This window comes from Centroberyx gerrardi, chromosome 15 (assembly GCF_048128805.1).
Source record: "Centroberyx gerrardi isolate f3 chromosome 15, fCenGer3.hap1.cur.20231027, whole genome shotgun sequence".
NCBI classification, from domain to species: domain Eukaryota; kingdom Metazoa; phylum Chordata; class Actinopteri; order Beryciformes; family Berycidae; genus Centroberyx; species Centroberyx gerrardi.
The window spans coordinates 3,379,211-3,402,149 of NC_136011.1; the positions used below are offsets into that span (position 1 = coordinate 3,379,211).

The following is a 22,939-nucleotide window of genomic DNA, read 5'->3' on the forward strand; positions in this document are numbered from 1 at the left end:
GAGCAAGCGTTGGAACAGGATGCAGGATATCTCACCTAGGATACAGTATAGATTTGGTTGAAAACCCCTGCAGCCTTTATATTTTCAATGCCCAGTCATGCGATCAAAATCCCCGCTTCTCACAACCCGAACGTCGGCCCTAGGATTCTCTCAGTAATCTTTTATCTTATTTATTCAGGTAGGAAAGATCAGTCGGACTATTCTGTTGCAGCACAATTGATAGAGACATCTGCATCTCGGTCAGGTCACACTATTATTCTACAAATGTACTGCCTTATGTCAGAGCAGCCAGAATCTGGTCATCAGTCTTTGCACCGCCAACACAAGACAGCAAAGGAGATTTTGTAAGCCGTTATGTTCATTTGTCGTACCGCATTCTTAGTTATATCAGGAGCTGATTCTTGCTTGAACAGGAAATTACATGAATATAATGTATATATAAATGAAAGGTAATGTACTTTTTACAATGTAATAAATATAATGTAAAGAAAATGCGTATTCTGGTGTTTGTGTTCCCCCCAGATTGCTGTTATTCAGAGATTGACTAATTTGGAAAATCTGCCATTTCTAAAAGGATATTCTTTTGAAAATGTCTGAGTGAGATTCTGACTGAGTGAGTGAATGAATGAATATGTGAGTGAGTTACTTTCTAGATCCACGAGGTGCTTCGCATCAAAAAACGATTGGTGAAACAAGGTAAGTCAGTCCGAGCTGCATCTCTGGTGTAAAACATCTGAATTTTTATTTCAAAGCAGAATGAGAAACACAGTTTTTCTTAGTAAACTAACTGTATCAGAAACTACAGAGAAGACCTGGCCAGGAAAAAAAAAAACGGTCATATTTGTACATGGAATGTAAAAACATCAGAAACAAGGAACCGTAATGGCAAACGGTACGGATTAAATTATCTAATCTAAAAAGAATGCAATCTCTTTAAAGGACAGTGTAACATAAACGTGAACAATACTTAACTCACAAATTTGATTTTTTTTTTTTCCTCTTCTAACCGAGGCAGATTCCACATCAAAACCCCTACTTTCGTCACCTATCTACACCGTCTGCGAAAAAAAACAAACCATCTTGAAATACGACTGCAACAGTTAGAAAAAACACCCCCCTAAAACGAGAACCTCGTCCTCACTTGGCGTCCAGCTTGGCCATTTCCTGAAGGTATATTCCAATGCTCTCGCTGTCGAACAGAACAAAGTAAATGTTTTTCAGGGAGGAGGTGGTGGACGACACGAAATGGTTGGAGATGGCCTTGAGGATGAGCTGGGCCGCCGTTTGCTTTGGGAATCCGTTCCTGTGTCGGAGAGAGAGAGAGAGATTCGTTCTAGATCGGAACGTGAAATAAATCTGTAGTCGGCGGTAGAAAGAGGAAAAGGGTCTCTAATAGAGTTCAATGTGGGAAGGGAACAAAGAGTAAGAGCGGCAGCTAAAAGCCACCTCTCACCACTTGACTACCATTGCCCTGCGCTTAACAGAAATTTCAGGGTAATGTGGTCGACTGCTCTTTTCCTGCATTTAACAGTATTTTCGGACCAATACGGTTTCATGCAGTGGGGCTGCAGCTGAAAACAACCCAGTTGTTAATGTGAACTGTTGTGAATTGTCCCTAATGGATGGAGTTGCACAAAAACATGTTCCTTTTTCAGTCTCCCTCTACAATTACATGACCGTATCCTTCCTGTCCAAGACCCAGCTTGAATTGCTTTTCCCAATCTCATGGTAGTGTAAGCAAAGGACATGTTAATGTAAAGTTACCAAAAATATTATAACTGTCAGTGTTGTGGAAATTTGACAAATATCCTTTGAGAAACTCTCCTCCTGGTTGTCAACAGAATCGAATGGTTTTATTTCCTGGTGTAAATGACATCAAATATACCCTTGATTTTAATGAATGTTCTGATTGGTTGTCAGTATGCATAGTTACTGAGGTGCCCCGTGGTCTGTCAGATGGTAACTGACAGACTAAAGTACTTAAAATCGCCATGCTTATTATTTGTCGATGGGTGTCGAAGTTCCAACACTGGATATTTGTTCCGCAAGGATTAAAAATATCAGTATGCAGTGAATGACACAATTAGAAGGAAGGATTAGGCTCATTCTGTCTTACAAGCTTTGTTTGCACTTAACCGTTTTCAGAAGGTGGACTACAACAACTAGCATCAAACACTTGGTCAGTAATTTGATGTTGAAGAAAAGCAGTACAAACTCAGAGGTAAGTGACTCTAACTTGTCTCATTAGACAAATAAGCAAAGCCAGACATCCCCCACTGGATTTCCTTAGGTAATGCTAACCATATGGACCTAACAAGGTTTTCTTGGAAGATTTTCCTTTTATGCATTGAGGGTCTAAGGCTGGTGGAGCTGGGTAGGCTAGGCTATGTAGAATAGGTAGGCTGTTATGTCTTGATCAAATTTGCTTTTGTGTGTCTTGTGCTTTTCCTGATGTTTGTCCTATATCATTCTGTTCTATGGTTGATTGTTGATCAGTTAGATCTAGTTAGGCTCATTCCCTGTAAAGTCCTTTGAGACATGCATGTGATAAAGAGCTATAGAAATAAACAAACTTGAACTGAACTTGAACCTCAATCTACTGACAATAGGCAAATGCCGCTAAAGCAGCTATAGCAACTTAGATGAACCATCAAAAACTGAAAAAGGGAGAACTAGCTTAGCCCTAGTTACATGCTTGTCAGCTCTGAATGGCAAATAAAACAAGTGCGACTCAGTCATGGACAAACATCCGTGATCTTTTATCCTACAGCCACTTAGTGACTTCAGGGGATCGAGATGGCTCTAGGACATAGATGCCCATCAAGACACTCCTTGCGTTAGAAATGCATGACAAACTGAAATCACTGCATCAGGTCTGTAAACTAGCTGAGCATCGGCTCACCGTCCGGCGGGAAGCGAGGGGAAGGCTACAGATTTCAGCTTCTTCTCCTCCGCCGCTGAGAGGCAGTTCTTCACCGTCTTTTCCAGCTGGTCCTCGCACTTCTCCGAGCCCCACTGAGGAACGTTACAGTGGATGACGAAGCGCGCCGCCATCCCACTGGCCTGGCTCACTGCCACTGCGGGGTGGAAAGGCACAGAGATTAGGACAATTCTTTCATTAGAGTTTGATGCTTCGAGCTAAAATACAGTAACATGGCATTTGGTGGGCAGCTTTATCCTAAGTACCTTACCGTGTCATGAGCAGTGAGTTCAATTTGTTACATTTCTTATCCTCTCCTACCTTAAAAAATCAGGATAAACCAGTTCCCTCTCCTGTAAACGATTAGGACAACTTAATTGCGTTGACGTCTAATGTTCTTGTTGACGTTTTATTGGATGAAATCAAAGCAATTGGAATACTTCCACCCAGAGAAAGTCCACTTTTCTACCATTTCTTATGTACACAAGTTACTGGGGAAAAAAATAATATTCCTGTAACACATTACCACTCAACACTGGTAATGAGATTCATATTTAGATTCATTTTTAGCATGGGTGGCCCCACTGAGTTTTGAGCCCCTGACACTGGAACTTCCGTCCTCTATCCATTAAGCAATACAGGACCACGTTGGTTAGCTAGATTAAGCATTTATATTATACATAGTTCATAAAGCTCTTCAAACCCATCCAAGATGTTTCCCTTCCATGGGTGTAAAACAGCCACTTAACCGGGTTTCTCATAATCGGAGTCTGATCTTAACCAGGTTATTCTAACCCAGTTATGGCATTTACATGTCGACCCAAAACCAGGTTAGTTAAGGAAATGCGTTAAATGCTGCATTCACGTCACATCAGAAGCAGTGGAAGAACGGGATGACATCTCGTTGCTACAACTTAGAAGCATTCACGTGTTTTCACTGAAGTGCCGATAGCGATCATAAGGGCAATTGTTGTCATTAACAAGTTACTTTAAAATCAACCATAAACAAACTGCAGCAGATATTGCTCGCATTTTGTAAGTAGAGCTGATTGTATTAGTGTGAGCTGAACTGATCATTTTGATTTGTATTACCTTGAACTGCTGAAATCGGTGGATTTGCTGCCATGTTTGTCGCCTGTGTTGACGCACTTCCTCAATTTGTGATGCCAAGTGGGAGATATCGGAGCCTATGAAAAATTCCCACGTGTCCTACTTGTAATTACCGCTAGGAGGCTGACGTGAACAGTTTTTCCCAGTCGGCAGCTCGTATTTACAGTAACCTCGATATGACGTGAATGCGGCATGAGATCGTGATTCTCTATGCATGTCAAATAGCCAGAGAACCGAGTCTCCATACCTGATGCGACCTCCAAGGGCCCCTGTGCTTTTCGCAGCTCCTTGACGGCGTCCAGGAACTCTCGGCCGCCAGCTTTCTCCAGGGCGTTGCCTGCAAACAGACCACAGCAGCAACAGGTAAGCAGGAGAGAACTGGATATGCAGTGGGTTTTCCTAAACTGATTCATTAATATCATATACATATGATTATTATGTCCCACTTACCCACTCCATCTTTGAGGTCCATCTCTGCATTTGTAGGGTTAATTATTCCCTCAACCTTAATTGTCCCGATTTTGCCGATTTCACTCTCTGTTAGTGAAAGCTGTGAAAGTAAAAAGTCAGTTTTAGAAAACAATTGCTTTTCTTGCCTTAATTATATGATGATGCACTAGGGCTAGACTGATCCGTTGGTTGGCCTCATATTGTCCACTTCTAATATGATGGATATGATGCAGTTTGTTTGATTACATATTTATTGTAGAATTGGTCAATGCTATACTGATTGTCTATGGGAAGAGCTTAACCTGAACTGATTCTAATGAGACATTTTGATTGGATTCCACACAAATATGCATCAACATGTTTTATTATTATTGCGAATATTGCTGCAAAATATCAGCTATCAGCAGCTTAAATCCAAAAAAAGTTCAAAACCCATATCAGTCACACATTATTTAAGACTCATCCCAGTGGCAGATATGTTACCTTTTGTCCAAGGAACAGGCTTTTTGCTGAGAGGATGGTGAATCCGTCTCCTGGACCATCTTCCGCTGTGGAGTTTGGTACAGCCTCTTTGTCGTTTTCCGTGTTCTTTGCCAGATGGAAAAAAATGGTACATTTGAATCCCATTTACATGATGACAAGATTTACAGCTAAAACAAATAGTTAAAGGAATGCACCAAGTTTTATGGACATTGACAACTATCTACCAGTGACACATGGATGGGTGTTTATGTTGTCATCACAGGTAAGTTGATCAATGGGCTAATCCTTTAAGTATGACGTACAGTACAGTATATTCATGCCACAGAGTGTCAGGTTGCTATAATCCTGAAGCCCTATTGAGACGGGATGAGTTTTCAAGACAATGTGCGTAAAAGTAACTGTTACCACAGGACATCTGTAATGTTAATGGCCAGTTCGCATGGGATAAGAGATCTAATCAGTCTCCAAAATTACAGAGATGTCTACTCCATTTGCACCAAAAATGTACCATGCATCATACGCAACTGATGTTAATGTGCTCAAACAATAACAACACAGCATGGCTGCCAGAGCGAAGATAGGTCGCAACTGGACCAGAGTTCAGACTTTTAGGTCTGATCTCAGTTTGGGGTGAACGCCACTTTCAAGTGAAATTTGAGCTGATGCTTCTTTCCCAGTGACATAGTATTTGCCAACAATCTCAGGGATGTCAATTTGGATGGGACTAGGTTTACCCCATTACTCCACCTCCCCCTGTAAAACTAATCCCGTCCAAAGAGGGCTCATTTCTACTAACCCTTGGCTTGCGGCCCGGTTTGCCTTTGCCTTTTTTGATGGATTTGATGGGTTTCTTCATGCTCTTGGAGCGTTGCTCTCGCTTCTCGGGGACCGTCACCTGGGTGTCCACCTTCACCCGGGCTCCCCTCTTCTTGGAAAGCAGCTCTGGATGGATCCGAGGCAGAACCCCTCCATTTGATATGGTCACCCCTCTCAGAAGCTGAGGGAGAAGTCACAGAATAACAAAAACATGGAGGTACTGATGTATTCACCTTGTAACTGGGCACTAACTATATTCCTAGAATTTCCTTCTTTCTGTTCTTTACATCATCCTCCATGCAAACTGCAGAGGCACCATTATTATCACAACTGTCTTAGGTGAATGACGTAAGACTAACTTATTGTTATGGTGAAGATGACAAATTCCAATTTCAGCATTCAAATACAAGTGGCATGTAGGTCGCATGGCTCAGGATCTGATTTTGTACAACATATCCATGTGGTCGAGATCAGATTTGGAAAAAATGCGACTCCATGCAACTTTTTGCTGTTCACGCTGATTAGAAAACATCAGATCTGTGTCACATGGGAGGGGAAAAAAACAGAATTGGGACACACTTGCAGCCTTAGTTTGTTTCTTAGGGAGGGTACAAAAGGAAGTCATTGAACTCATTACACTTGATGTGGGGGGTACAATTGGCTCTACAGTGGCCTTTCTTAAAAGTAGAACAAAGATTATAGATCCTGCCAGTATATCTCATCACCTAATCTTCTCTGGATCATATTTTAGGGGGAGTTTTGTGCACTGGCGGCCCTGGAGACCCATAGTCACCACACTACTTTCCTTTCATTTTGAAAACCTAAAAATCTTATTTCGAAACAGGTATACAATCGGGACCCAAGTGCACCCAAGGTAATATAAATTCATTCAGTGTTCGGGGACCTTCTACTCTTACTACTCCTGAAGAAGTAATGTTGCTTTTTTGCAATTATCGATATTAAGAGAACACCGGTGGGAGCTAGTGTCGGAGGTTGACTGCCGCTTAAATTCTAATGAGGTGTGCAATTCTTAATTGTTACGTTTTCACCAAAGTGAAGTCTCGCTTCAAAGGGGAACACCGTTCGATTGAAGGATTCCTTTTTGTTATTCCTATGGTGTAGGACAGTCCAATCAATATTTGTGTCTCCCACAGCCCAAAGCCAGAGAAGACTGGAGCTGCACCACAGAGAATGAATTGGGGAAGATGATGAAGGTGACTTTGACAGCACCCTGGGGATTCTCTGGTTCAGCACTGCTGACACTACAGTAGAACTAAAGTTCAGAAATGCAAAAAAAAATTCCAAGGCACTCGCTATGCGTTTCTGCGACCTTGCCTTCATTAACACCTCGCTGATGAAGGCAATGTCGCCGAAATGAATAGGTGTGTTTTAAGATCTCTGCCTATCTGGGCCTCTTGTCCTGTTTTTAACTTTTTCTATTATGATATAGCCAAGAAAATAAAGCTTTTAACTTTACACTTCACATCTTGAGTACCTTGGAATTATTTCTTGCATTTCAATGCTATTTTTGCCTCTCCAAAGAGCACTTTTGAGCGAGGAAATACTTTCTGAACATTCATGAGGCCCAGTTGACCCTTTGAGCGCCTCGATCTTTTCCTAATCTTTAGGAATAAAGTTAATTTGGGTATATAAACTCAAACATCCTGTGAATCCTCAGACTTTATACGATGGCATCACAAATCTGCTTCTTAGCTCTCTGTGTTTTAGCTTTGGGAGAGAGTTCTTCATTTACACAAATACTGAGTAGACGGCTGCACACCATAACAATAACACACCTGAATTCTTCAAGAGAGCGCCATTCTCCTTTAAGAAACAGCGATGTGTCTTGTGTGTGTATAGGAGATGTGACTCAACCACGGCTGTTCCAAGGCGAGGTTAACCAATAACCACAGCGATGTGGCAGTTCACGCCTGCTGAAACATTAGCTGCTACACACACCGTCTGGTGTCAACCGAAACCTTCATTAACTGCCAGTCTCGCCATGCATATGCCTTGGACTTCAGGAGAGGGACTTTTCCTGCATTGAAATGCAATATTATGGTGAAAGCATAATGCCTTATTTCTAATATTAAAATATTTATAGCATTATAGTATTGCTGAAGTCTCATTTATCAAGCAGTGTTTGCATTTGTATGCAGAGGATTTTAATATATGCAAAGAAAAACAAAAATCCGCTGCAGATCAGACCGTACTCAGTCTTGGTGTGCATGTTTTATTTAATAGAGAAGGGTTTTTTTTAAATCGGTGTTTCAGCATTGTTTAATGTTTGACACTTTTGGACAACCTCACACACTGACGGCCCCAAATGGCAGTGAGAGCTAACTGCTGGAATGTTGAAGACTTCATTACCCAGAAATCCTCTATGGTGACGTCGGTAAACTGAATGTCTTCTGTGTGTGTGTGTGTGTGTGGGGGGGGGGGGGGGGGGGTTGGAGGTGAATCCAGCTTTATCTGGACAGAGAGCTCGCTGCTGTTTAGGAGACACGTTTGGATTTCAATCTGTTTTGATTGGTCACTTTCTGTGTGGAGAACATTTCCCACAAGTGTCCATACCAACACCAGAATTTAATTTGTGCAAATAGGGTGAACATACAGCGTCTAAATTAGTGGGAGTGGGACGCTCTTCTCTCTTGCAGCCCCATATCCTGATTTAGGCTTATGAGTGTAATTTTATATATATATTATTATAATCATACCTGCAAACTAGTCACTTTTCGGCGAAATTTGCCGTTTTGAATTCAAAATATGTCATCCACGTGAATCGTGTAGATCCAAAGAGTTTTGGGGTTTTTTGGGGGGGGGGGTCTGAGGTATGAGGTCTGCCAGCAAGTGGCTAGCACAATTTCCCATAGACTGGAGTGAGACCAGAGACGGTTCAGAAAGTTGTTGTTATAGAGCATCTTTGGTGAGACACATCTCGAGTCTTCTCATACCAGCAGTTGCAGTCTGGCGGTCATTTGGCCAATCAGAACCAAGATAACTGCTTTGTCGTCTTTTCCGCCATGATCTTGCGGTACTACAACTATAATGGACACTGGTTTTGAGGTAAGTCTTGTTTGCTGCTAACGTAATATGCTGTTTAATTAACTTAACATTAGGTAACTAGTTGCTAAAGTAACGTTACCTTGCCAAATCAAAGTTGAAGTGTGTCGTGATAAATTCTTCCTAACGTTACCCCATTGTTTATATCCGGGTGGATAACTCGCACCTGTCGACAGCAGAAATCGTTCGTTTTAAGCAGCGGTAAATACGAGTCAACTAAACAAAACATTAGCGATTATGCCGAAATCGGGTTGTGTTTGGGGCTGTAATGCCAAATATAGCTTGGTACATAATGGATTAGGTTTAGGCTTTTTCAATTTTAAAGCAACCTAACAGAATCGGTGGATACAGATAATAGTTTACAGGCCGTCTGCATCTACAGAACTGAGGACAGGCTGGCAGCAACCACTCATGACCGGGTTTTGCGGCAGGCATTTTCTTACAGGTCAGTAATAACAATTATAAACGTCGCTGTTGGGTAGCATAACGTGCAAGCTTGCTAGAGTGACAGTAATACAGTCTCTCGGTTTTGCTAGTCTCGTTCGGGTCTAGCACAGCAGTAGCTCCGTTGTGACTGGCACTGCACTGCCAGTCCCAAGGCGTTCCATTAAAAACCGTTCGGGTAAAATCTTTCACTTCATGTAGGTAAGGTTTCCTGACCGAAATTTTGCCAACATGATAAGCTTTCTGAAATCCTTGAGCCCTTTTCTGTTACACGAGTAAAACATATTGTCAAAGTGCCACAAATGTTTTATCCGCACGGTTTTTAATGGACAGCGGTTCTAGCACAGAACAAGTAGCACAACACACACAGTGGTTTGTGATCTGGCTTTGCTATCACACCCTGCTTTACAGTCAAGATGCTTTACAATCGAGTCTGAAAGTAAATAACGAACAGTCCACAGTTTCTACTATAAAGCAAAACACGAATGACTGGTTTGAGGTTGCTTTGTTAGATCAGCACTTGAATTTAAACTTCTGCTCGCTGAATCACACTAACATAGCCTACTTTGTGTCACTGGCTGTCACTGTTTGGCTATATAACATAATATAAAATAAAAACAGAAAGTTATGGTTAATTTGTATAAGACAGTGGCCAAAACAGAACTTTTAAGCATTTCTAAACATTTTGGTAAAATACAGTAGTTTGTGGACAAATGCTTAAATAGGCTATATATTTAGGTTATGTTAGGTTATACACTAACAAATATCAACAGCAACGACATCAGGAACGTCTCGTTTTCGGTGGACAGCCATAATTACATAATGTCTGTGTATTTCTAATCACAAGAGCTTAAAAAGGGGTCTTACTTCAGTTAAATAAGACGAAAAATACTGTAGCGCCGATGCAGCACCACCGACTTTATCCACCCGGAAGTAAGTTCTTTGTTGTTGTGACGTCACGCTGATATGGCCTATATAGCAACTAAATCGAACATATGTCATATTTCGTATGACGGATCACATCACTGACGGAGTTTCAATAAAATAAAGATAAATGATATGAATGAAGATAAATGTTGTCTTTTCCCTTTATTTTCTTCTCAGAGTGCACCAGAATGCTTTGTTTACATGTTAAAATCACAAAAATTTTCTTTTCAAAAAGTGTTTGTATGTCACCTTTTTCACCTCTTATGAGTTTGCAGGTCTGTATAATATTATTATATTATAACATCTTGCCTAGTGCAGCTTTAACGTATCGCCTACTTTTGAGTGTCAAACTACCTGAGCTCTAAAAGTATAAATAGAAATATCTAAACCACCCACTTGACAGCCCACTTGTACAGTACAGTTTTCCCGGTATTCTGTTACCTGGTTGAGCTCCTCATCGTTGGCCACTGCCAGCTTGATGTGCCTGGGAGTTATTCTGCCTTTCTTGTTGTCTCGCGCCGCATTGCCTGCCAACTCCAAGATCTCAGCTAAAGGGAGAGAATACAATATTTGGAAATGAATCAAACATACAGTATAGTATTGTTTACTTCCCACTTTGTGATTCCCACCCCATCAGGAATAGGAATTCAACAATAAGATTAGATGAAACTTCAATGATCCCTGTGGAGAAAAAAAGGGTCGTTGTGGCAGTAAATAGTGGTAGGACACAGCAAAGAAAAATTATATTAAGAAGAATATCGCAAATGAAGGGTATTAAATGTAATGCAACCAACGATTACAACATCACGTTTTAAGAAGAACTATAAGAATAAAAAGTATGAATTATATGAATAATGGTTTATGCAAAATCACAGCAATAGCGTATACTGAGACAAAGAAATTAGTGAATTATGTACAAAAATATGAAAAAAAACCAACAGAAATTTATTCAGTATGAAAATTAAAAATCTTAAAAATATCAAGATATTTGCAATACATAACATGGAAAAAATTACAATATTAAGAAATGATATGAATACATATGCAAATGTGCAACATACAGTGTAAGTGTGCAAAATATGCATTGTATGATGAACATGATAGCAAATGACTGAGTGTGTTTGTGCGCTGATGCCAACTGACCTGCCAGGTACTCGATGACGGCTGCCATGTAGACGGGCGCCCCCATGCCGATGCGGTACTTGTGCGTCCCGGTGCGAAGGTACCTCATCATCCTCCCCACGGGGAAAATGACACCCGCCCTGGCCGAACGGGACAGCTTGGTGGCCTTCTTCTTTCCTCCTCGGGCTGACATCCTGCCTTAGCTCGCTCTGGACGGAGGAAGCAGGCAGCAGGGGGAAATAATGGTATAATAAATGTATTTAATATGTGTTTTTTTTAAAAGTTCTCAATATCAATATATCATTGTCAAAGTAATTGTGATGCCTTGGTGTAATTACTGTAAACAAATGAGACCATGGTGGAGATGATTGGTAGCTTCTATCTCACATCAGTTGTATTGTTAGTGCTCGCGTCTCTCAAATTAAGACTAGCCTATATTTCCCATAAACCCTGTTGCTTCCTGTCCCCCCTCCCCCTCACTGAAGAGGATTATCATGTTGGAAGTGATTTTTCCATCGGCCTTTCACTCCTTCCACCATTTGCCGTTGCCAGAAACTCTGAAAACTTTAGCTCTGTTTGCTCTGGAAGAACAGCTCCCTCTTCCTGTTGTGCCGTAAAGCAATCCAGCAGATTTCCCTCCAAATCCGACCCAGTGTCACACTATGTAAAATGCATTGTAAAGACTGCCAATCTTCAGCGATGGACTCATTTGTTTACAGGAATTATACTAACGTCTCAACAATGATGTGGTAATAATTTATTAATGTTAAAACTATACACGGAGCACCATTAAGACATTCAGTGCCTTCTAATAACATGGGTAGTTTTGGTGGCTATATGGGTGAGAGACCGTCCTTTAACCATAAGGTCTCAGGTTCAGTCCCATCAGCAGCCATGTGTACTGCCAAAATGCCATTGAGCAAGGCACTGACTCCTTATCTGCTTATTCATTTTAAGTTGCTCTGGATTTGAGCATCAGCTAAATGACTAAACTGTAAATGTATGCATATACATGGCTTTACAAATCACTGGTTTTCATTTTAAGAGTTGAATTATGTGGAATAAAGTGGAATACACAAGGTGCTAAGGCAGCTGTGACTTTCAATGTTAGATTTAGTTGTTTTTTTATTGGATCTGACATAAGTAGACAGCACCATTTTAAGTGTCAACCTTTAACTCCAAATGTTTTCTCTGGTGTAAAACCAGTAGTGAGAACATTATGGACCCTGTCATGTGCATCTGACAGCTGCACTGGCATACACTCAGACTGTTGCAGTTTGAACACATCAATCCAAGGTGTAATACCAGCAGAATACCAGGCGATCAGCAGAAATCCCACTGTAAATCCAACAGGAATAGGCATAAAACTGAATTAGGAAGCATTTGAAAATGAGAACCCTTGAGACTCTCTGCCAGATCCCATTCATTCAAAGCCTTATGTTCTCATTGCAACCTTCAATAAACCAGCAGAGACCCCGTGAATGGAGCAGTGAATGAGGATTTGTCTTAAACAGACTTCTCACTGAGAGATTAACATAAATTATGCACGGGTAAGTGATTTAACATGAAGTGTGTTGCATTTTACAATCATAATGGTGATGTATTAGGGGGGATAAAAAGCGGTTGCAGTGATGTCAGGTCCAAATCATTTAAAGGGTGTTATAACGAAGCCGAGGCGTTTTTATTCAAACCATATGTTCACCGAGGATGTACAGCGGAAAGGTTACCGCTTCCCTAGAGGTTTCCATGTAAACAAGCCTCAGTCCTGTACTGACACCGATAGGCTGCGGCCTGTAGAAACGCCACTGGAAGTCATACATCATTTGCATGTATTCAAAATGTGATATGTGACTTCAACGCTGGCATAAAAGGCGGAGTAGTATCTTTGAATGTTTGCTATCTTCGACGCACTAAGCGAAATGAAAAAAAAAAAAAACTGGGAATGTGATCGGGCCACCTACTGTACTTGAACCTACAGTGCAAGCAACAGCACATAGAGGCGTTTAGCTAACCGAGGGGGGGTTTCGGTCATATAAAACGTCGAAAAAGCCTCTCAATTTCACGCATGAGTGTATTTATGTGCACTAATCCAGCAGGAAAAAAAAAAACAAAGCGTGAATTTGTTCGTGAATTTTCCGGCTCGGCTGCGCGTACACGCGATTATTCTGCACACCTTTTCTAACCGCGGGGCCTCGCTTTGACTGTTATTATACAATAGAGATGTTAACCGTCACATTTTTTAAATAACGTCCCCCCTCCCTCCCTCGCTCTCCCGTCTTCATTTTGCCTCCAATCCATTGCATGTGTGTGTGTGCGTGCGTGTGTGTGTAATCTCATCAGACATGGAAAGTAAAGCGTCCCCGTGAATCCGGATATGCGTCGAGGCATGAAAATGAAAAAATCCTCCAAGTTTCTACCTGTTTTGTCCTCCTTTCACACGAAACAACGCGGGCCTGGCGTCCTCTCTGGAAGAAAAAACAAATCCCCCCGAGGAATGACTGTAGGGTTTTTGTTTTATTTGTTCGCTGTCCTTGTGCGTATCGTGTTTCCCAACCTTAAAAAAAAAACACAACTCCGGCCAGAAGCAGCGTAGTCTGTTCGGAGGCTGGCTCTGTGCTACTGATGCTGCAAAGGGGAAAAATTCAGTAGAGGGAAAAATAGAGTGAAAACGCCCCCTTAACATGGCTTCAACTGGAAAAATGGTGGTTGAAAGGAACGCGATGTGCTTAAGAGATAAACGCGTGCATTTCGGCTGTGTTAATACTGCGTTATTTATACATATTGGGGGAGGAAAATGTAATTTGCAGTTGTGCTATGGTGTCCAGCAGATCCACAATGCTGCCCTAACATGACTGATCCAGCCTTCAAACCAGGCCTTATATTCCACTATATCTCTCCTGTGATGTCTTTGTGATTTTTATTTGCTAAGATGCAAAAAAAAACAACAACAACAACCCAAAGCTTCCCAGCATGACTGCAGGTTTAACAGGTACTGAAACTCCATGCATTGAACTTGCAGGCTTGTGAAAACTGAATCAGACAGATGATCCTCCCAGCCTGCTTGATGCATCATAAGGGAAATCACTGGGGACTGGAGAGAGTCAGAGGAGCCAATCAGATCACTTGACTCCATCTTTGATCTGTCAAAGCCAATAGCTTCATGAAGTAGAGAGGGGGGATGACAGCCATACACACTCACTGAGTATTTGGCGCTATGTATTACTCAGGCTATCCATTTAAAAAAAAAAAAAAAAAATTTCACTCAGAGTTTAGCATTGCTGAATCAACGAGTGTAAAGAAACGCATGGTGTAATACATTAGTGTTCGACTGATGTGGGGTTTTGCATGTCCGATACCAATATTTATTAGACTGAAGTTGCCAAACGCCGATATTTCGTGACAAGGTTCAGTATCTTTAAAATTGAAAACTGTCATGCCGAAAAGTATTTAGTGTTTCACCCAGAACTTCTCGTCAAGGTGCGCGCACACACACACACACACACACACACACACACACACACATACACACCTTGGTTGTGAAACTCTGGGATAGGGTGACCTGGTGGTTATCAGGTCAACTGGAAGACCTTGGTTAATCCACCGACACCGGCTGGCTTGAGCAAGACACTGAATCTCTACCAGCTCCAGGACTGTTCTGCTGTTCTGTAGCTGACCCTGACCTCTGACCTCTCTGTGGAGAGGGGACCAAGAGAAAAGAGAATTTCCCTACAGGGAACAATGAAATATCACGTTCATTACATTGACCTTCACATGGCAGCCATTTTGAACACAGGTCAGGAAACTACCTGGAAGTACAACCCCGCTACTGTTGTGTACTACACACAAACATTCATCATTCCCCACTGAAAAACATATTAGAAACAAATGGACCTTAAGAATCCAGAGGGGTATAGGTTAACATTTTAATATATTTGGCCTATTATTGCTATAGCTACCACAGTCTAGCCTAGTAGCTTAAGTTCAAGTTCATTTATTTCTATAGCCCTTCATCACAAGCATCTTAAAGGACAGAGAATGAGTCCAACTAGATCTAACTGATCAACAATCAACCATACAGATCATGCAACACAATCTTAAGGAAGCAAAACAAAGCACAGACACACCATAGCAAGGTTCAGCAAGACATAACAGCCTAGCTATTCTAGCCTAACCTAACCTACCCGGCACCACCAGCTTTAGACCCTCAATGCATACAAGGAAAATCTCCCAACAAAACCTTGTTAGGAAAAAAAATGGAAGAAACCTTGGATGAGCCAAGTCAATGAAGGTTCCCCCACCAGGATGGCTGAGCGTGCAATAGGTGCCGGGACAGTGGAATGGACAGGAAGTATGGACAAAGACATGAGGCAAAGAGAAACATAATGGAGCCATGGTTGGCACTATATGTCCACAGAAACAACGGCAGTGGCCGCATCCACAGCCAGGTGTTATAACCTAGCTACCTAACTTACCCGCTAAATTCAAGCTAGTTGTGGTTGTTGTTCCTGAGAATGGTAGCGAATTTGATAACTGTTAGGTCTATCTTAAGTCCTCATATGTTGTAACAAACAGTTTTATATATATATGCCGTAGAGTTTTCCACCCTGAGTGTTCAAATTGGCCACAGTCTAAATAGGCTAATGGGTGTTTTGGATCTTTCAGCATCACGCAGCAGGTTGATCAGTCTATTCTTTGTTTCCAAGTAGTAGGCTATATACTACACCTACACAATTCCTTGTCTTTGACTTTGACTTTATTAATTCATGCATGCAGTAAAGTCTACTGAAACAGAGCAGGATTTTACATAAAAACACTGAATCCATAAAAGAGCATATTTGGACACGTGGACAAGACAAAGTACAAAAACATTAGAAAGGAATTAAAAGATCAGCAGAATACAATTTCAAAAAGGTATAAGGTTCCTAAAAATAAGTGTAGCACAGACTATATATATACACCTCTAGGAAACAATAAGTGAAAAAGATTTTGAATTCCTGCTACACTTTAGCACTAAACTGCTAAACATTTTCATTGGGATATGTGTATTGTATGTCTCTGCTGTTCACAAGTAGTATGTAGTCTATGGATTGCTCCTCTGGATCCAGCCTTCTCTGCAGCTTCTGCAGTGATTTTGATGGCTATCCTCTGTTTGGCTGTGATGCCTGGCAGCAGCCTATAAACAACCATTACACCCCAATAATCCCATATGCCTCGTTTTTACCAGAGTGGAGCCCCATCTAGGCCTAGTTTTATGTACTGCTAATATTCAGTGTAATTATTAAAGGCTCATTCCATAATCCAAATGTAATTCCAAAATATGGGAATTGATGTGGGGTTTTTTTTCTGTTCAGATTAATTGATGACTCTTGATATGAGCATTCTGAAGCTGTAAAAATGTTTTTATTGTTTAAATTCCCACACATCTCCCTTCCTACTTGAGTTTAACATTTAAAGTGATGCAACAAGAAACAGTGCTGTTGTTAGAGACAAGGGAGCCTTTATAGATGTAGCCTTGCTGCTTGTCTTTTCTCAACATGCTTAAGACTTAGGCTATTTAGAAATATAACCTGGCATTTATACTTTTATTCAGGTTCCATTTTATCAAGTGAAATGTGACAGTTTCACTCGATTACATTCATTTTATTGCTTTTTTGGTTGTTTATTTTATTGGATTATTGTTACTGTTTGTATTGCTTATTTCTTTTATAGTTGTGTGGTTCTATTTCCTTTTCCCTGCTGAATCCTATTGCTTTTGCTGCTGCAACGGTGCAATGGTTACACCCTAGTAGATAATATTGTGAAACCCTAACAAGATCTTTTCAGAAAACCTGCTGTTTGACTAACAGTATCGGTGGACAATGACAATGGGAGACACTGACTCCCTCATTAAAAGTTAAATTGAATGTATTATCTAAAATAAGAGAAATGCCAGGCAGCCTATATAGTGTCTATAGAGGGCAGTAAAACACCAGGTTTGAGAGGCTTTGTGTTCCCAAAATGGACACCTCTGTCCTTAATCATACTGTAGTTTTCTAGTAAATAACTTCATTCACATCATTTAAGATCATTCACAACATGATTATGAATTAAATCATTTCATTTGAGATATGTTTAGAATAGACACAGTCACTGATACTGATAGTATTTCCTTCCCTGTTGCTGTATTTTACTTGCTGGCCAGTAGAGGTCAATACATGACTGAGTTTAAACCCTCTGTAGAGCTACTGGACACCAGCAGGTATTTCTGCATCCATGATCATCAACAGCAGATCGACTGGGAATTTTGACCCCTCTAAAAGTGTCAGTGGATACAGAAGAGCGTAGGAAAACAAGAAAACTCTATCATAGCGGAACACCTGTGAGGGTTTTTGGATGTCTTTATTGGCAGAAGAGAAAGGTAGTTATAATTCACAGTGATGCACATTTTAAGCACCGCAATTTGGGACTCTTAAGCACTTCTTCTGAGTGTTATCAGGGTATTGTTCATAATGTAAGTCTGACTAGGCCAAGGAAATACACCAGGTTAACTAACCTGGCTGAAAGCAATAAAACACTCACAGATGATATGGAGCAGGCCTGACTGTCAAAGTTTTTATCTGGTGGTAGAACAAATAGGTTGTTGAAATGACCCACAAATGGTTGTCATAACCAATAGAGGCCGTCAGTGGATGCTCCGAAGGCAAACCTAATTTTCTCTCAATTTAGAAAAACTTTTAGGATGAGGTTGAGGGCAGTATTAGAGATTTCCAAGCTAAACTTATCCTTCTGGCCAAGAGAGTAGTGAGAGTACTAATGGCAAAAGGCTAGACGGCACCTCAAAAGAGAACCAAAGCCCATCAGATTTTGCGCAGGACCAGTACATGTGTGTAATGTCTGCTTGAGGGCCGCCGCAGCGGTCACATTTTGGATCAGTTTCGGGATATATTTCAATTTCTGGATTTACTTAGGTGGACTCTGTGGACTGCTTTTAGCTGGATTAGCCTAAGTCGTGCACATGAAGAAGATGAATTGACCCTGTCCAAAGCTCCATCCCACCAATCATCTTTTAGCTCTACCGCCAGTTCTTCTTTCCATTTCGATCTGGTTTTGGACACACTGCTTAGGAGCATAGTATTGAAAGATATATTAGAAATAAGGCTCCTCGGCTTTGGCAAAAGAGTCAGACATCCTACCCATGAAGATTCTGGGGGAAAGAAACAGTTTTGTAATAAAGTGGCTGAGTTGAAAGTATCTAAATAGTTCAATCTGTAAATGCTCAATCTAAAACAAAGGGATTGAACAAGTGTTTATTGTTAAAGGAGCCCTGTGTGGATGCTGAGCAGACTTTAAAGGGACATCAAAATTATAGAGGTGAAAACACTGTAGAATTGGATGAGTGGGGGGAGGGAGTACCGGGAGAGATGAGAAAAACGAAGGCAGCCACAGAGGACAACAGGAAGGATCGAGCTTCCAGACTGCACCAATTGGTGTCAGAGACATGTAGCCAATAGATCATTTTCTGAATGTAGACTCAATACTAGTGTATGAAGTTAGGAAGCTAAATAGTGCCTGCATTCCTTGCTCTTTCCCATCAATTTTAGGAGAATTATTACCTCATCAAAGTAGTTATAGCAGCTTTGACATCTCTCTCTGGACAGTGGAAAAAGGAGTTTACCCAAGAAATTAGAGTGTCGCCAAAACCAAACATCTGTCAAACTAAAAACAAATCCAATCCAATTTCATCCAGTCGAAAGCCTCCTCTATGTCTAAAGTGATTAACTTCCAGAGGGAGACGGGGCTGTGTGGTATAGATAATGTTCAAGTCTTCAGATATTGGAAAACAAATGGCGGCCTTTGATGAATCCTGTTTGGTCTTCAGAAATTACCTCTGGATGGACAGACTCAAGGCACCAAGATAGCACTTTAGCGATGGTCTTTGGAACAAAATTGAACAATATGAACCACATTCTGTAGAATCTTTATAACACCTCTAAGCAATGACTCTCATTCCATAGATGAGTTCAGTCTGCTTTAATGACCATTGACTGCTTTCTTCTGTTGCTAGAAAAAATAAGCATTTGTCCCACCTCCACTGAGAATGAGCTCTAAAAATGGAAAGTTGCATTGGCAGCACGACTACATTAGGAACCTTGTGTGATTGTAAAATGTCAAGCATTGTATGATTCTGAAACATCACTCCCATTCATTGTCAATGGAGCAGCCCTGATCTGTACGCCAATCTCTGGGTTCTAGCTTTGGAAGAAAGTTGATCACGTTCACAAATACTGATTGAACTCTCCTAGGCAATGACCAAAACAGATGTGCATCCTTAAATTAGGCACAATTCCTCTTGAATTCTGTCTTTTTGGGAGCAGCTCAATCATCCCAGCTTTTCCTTCTGATTTAGACATTAAAATATGGTCCAGATTGTCCTTAAGTAGCACACCACAGCCTGTCAGACTGATGAATATGGTGCAGTGGATGGGGTAAAACTTCCGTACACACAGCTGTAAATATAGGGAATACGAAACTACAAAAGAGGGGAATTATTTTTGTATCTTCCTGTAACGGCAGTCCACAGCCATCGGACAGACAGACTAAAGAGTTCCGGATCTGTGGAATCTATAAAGTACAATATCTCCAGATGTCCGGTGTGTCACGATGAGCAGGCACCCGTGCACTCGTGAGCATAAACGTTCAGGCTCAGTCATTGAGGGGGATTCTGCAGGATGCTGGATCCGGTTTAATGACCTTAACCTACTCTGTGGACTCGGAGCGCGATCAGTCCTGTCTGCATCGTGTCCATAGGTAGGACAGTTCGAGATACTACTGTACCAGATGCTGCCTGCCTCAGCATCCTCCTCCAGAGGGGCCCGTCAGATGGCTTCCCCAGCCCCGCTGTCTGAGCTCTTCTAAAGGGATGCTTCAGGGAGGGAGAGGGGCCCCAGAGCCTCCCAACGAAAGGGGCATGGACGCTCTTAGTCAGCATCCACTCTGAATGGAGAAAACACCTGGGTACAAAAGGCAGTCTAAACAAACCCCGCGCCTAGTGATGAAAAGACTGGACCCGTTCCCCTTGGCTGGGAGACAGGAGGAAGTTGTGTGGATTGTATTGTGCTGGAGTATATGTGCTGGTGGTCATTTTGTTGGGTTTGGATTTCATGCCACAGAAACTATGATAATGTAGTGATGTATGATTGGGATAGACAGGAATTGGCCATAACAAATCACGGTTTACTGGATGTGATGTGCGATCTTGCTGACTCATTCTGAGCATCATCAGGGCCAGAGAAAGAGAACAAAACTCATTTTATATTAAAAAAAAGTAAGAAGGAGAAGAATTAATAATTAATACTTTTCTCAGGCAAACGCTTTTACTGTAATTCGCAAAATAGGATATAATAATTTGCCTTTTCAACAGGGGAAACACAATATGAATCTGGTAGAAAAGCGCACAATTTTTACTTTTCATAGGGGAAACATTACATTCACTAGGACAGAATTATTTTCCCCCTGCAGGTACTTCAGGAATACTGATGTCACATCTCCCCCGATTGGACTCCATTTGTAATGCAGATGAAAGTGCTACTCCTCTACGAATCCATCACGATGAAACCGCTACATGAGAAATGAGTTTTTTAAAAGATGAACATGAAGGCACCTTGACAAATGAGCATCCACTGAGGATAGAGGAGCATAAGAAAGCAACGTCTTAACAGGTTTATCTACTGGCGGGCCTAGTGTATGACTCCATGTTATCCTATGGCCCACAAGGGTGTCTGGCTAATCATTTAGCATGGAGATAAAGCCTTCCCTCTTGTTGGTTTTAGCTTGTATTCACGCAGCAGACGGTAGCCACGTGTCTCGCATGGTGAATGATGTTTCTCTGTAGGTGCTGTGGTGTTATTTATTTTAGCCCCAACGTACAGCTTGTCTTGTTCTGGTGCCATGTTTTGGGTGAGTTGCTGTGAATTCTTAATCTGCTGTTATGCAGTAGTGGAATATGGAATATTTGCTCAATGTCTTGGATTGTTTACTCCAAGTGGTGCTTATCTAGATGTCTGGACCTCGGAAAAACAACGTAGAGATTGACAGAGCTTGGTTTTTATACTCCATTCTCCCTCTCTCCATTGACTGTTGAGATTTTCCTGTCAGTCAAAATAACAATAATAACAACGAAATACTGAATGTTGCCCTTGCAATCTCCAATACATAGAAAAAAACAAGTGGACCAGTTAAAACACATATTCGTTTTTGGTTTTTTTTGTCACTTATGCAAAGACATTTTTTGCATCAGTTGGCCACATTTGGATCTCTTCGATTTTTCAATCAGTGTTCTTGCTGGATTCTTTTAGTCAAAATATTGAGGAAATTCAATTCTATCTTCCATTCATTCCATGCTCCTCTATCTCACCCTGGGAAAGTTACCCTGGCCAGCCGGGTGGGACTTCCTACCATCCCTTTCCCCAGACTATCTCATCACCTTGCCACATCTGACACAAGAGGGAAACCCTGCCTTTCCTCCCCTCACTGTTTATAGACAAATATCATGACAGGCTGAGGGGTCACTGTGTCTATTTCAATGCCTTTGTACTTTGTTGCGTGACCCGTAAGCTGGAGGTCAGGGAGAATGTGATGGAGGGTTTGTTAGGTCCTACCTATGGAGGTTTTGTAATTGGAGGACTTGGGCACTTTGTACAACAACAAAGACCACTTGGCCCTGATTAGAGTGGGGAGCGGTGACGTATGATAGCTTGACGTTTGTTATTTCCTACTGTGGTCGCAGCTGATTTGTTTCTTAACCTTCAGCTCTTGGGTTCACCATAGTTGTGGTGTATCTCCTCCTGGCTGCTTTCCCAGGCCTCTTAGTGGTGGACAGGCCTAGATAGGTAATCCTCAGTTCTGATCACCTTACCTCTCAGCTGTGAATCCATGTTTATCTTGATCCATTAGTGCATCCGAAATTCTTGTTAGCTGTGCAATGCATACCACATACATACCACAAAGGATAAAGGTGTTACGTGCAGGATTTTGTGTTTCTCAAAATTAAGACCACATTTCCCATAAACCTGTTGCTTCCTGTTTCAAAGAGGATGTTGCCACTTCACCTTCCCTGGCATGGCTGTTTTGAAGAGCCAGAAGAAGGATAAGAGCCGCTAAGAGCCAATATGCATTCTAACCAGGTAGGGTAACATAAAGTTGAAAGTATGCAGTTAGAATAGTGGAACTGGAATAAAGTTGTGCATCCGGTTCCTTTTTTGTGCCGTAAAGCATTACAGCAGATGTCTCACCAAATCTGAGTCAGTGGCACACAATGTAAAATGCAGTGTAGAGGCTGCTAGTCTTCTCAATGATGGTCTCTTTTGTTTACACTAATTATACCAATGTCTCAAAATTAATGTGGTAATGATTTATTGATGTTAACATGCTCCACATAGCACCTTTAACTATTTCCACAGAACAAGAACACTAAGTTCAATTCACTTCTTAAGGGCAAACGGATGAGTCCATATCTGCTCTTCTGTTCCTCTGTTACCGCATGTCTCTAAATGCATTAAGCTGTGTCAGCAGTGCCATAAACCAATTCAGCATGTTTGATCTCGCTAACGTCTCGTGGTTTTGTTA

General features: G+C 41.3%; 1 protein-coding gene across 1 annotated transcript; it reads right to left on the minus strand.

Moving 5' to 3' along the window:
- Positions 1-718: 718 nt before the first annotated feature.
- macroh2a2 (macroH2A.2 histone) lies at positions 719-13,937 on the minus strand. The gene is made up of 9 exons (XM_071901918.2): positions 13,753-13,937; positions 11,357-11,544; positions 10,655-10,761; positions 5,760-5,960; positions 4,964-5,068; positions 4,481-4,580; positions 4,278-4,367; positions 2,903-3,077; positions 719-1,303 (listed from the first exon to the last, which is right to left on the minus strand). Exons 2-9 carry the CDS (start codon positions 11,526-11,528, stop codon positions 1,138-1,140), a joined length of 1,116 nt encoding a protein of 371 aa, XP_071758019.1. The 5' UTR covers positions 11,529-11,544; positions 13,753-13,937; the 3' UTR covers positions 719-1,137.
- Positions 13,938-22,939: the final 9,002 nt, after the last annotated feature.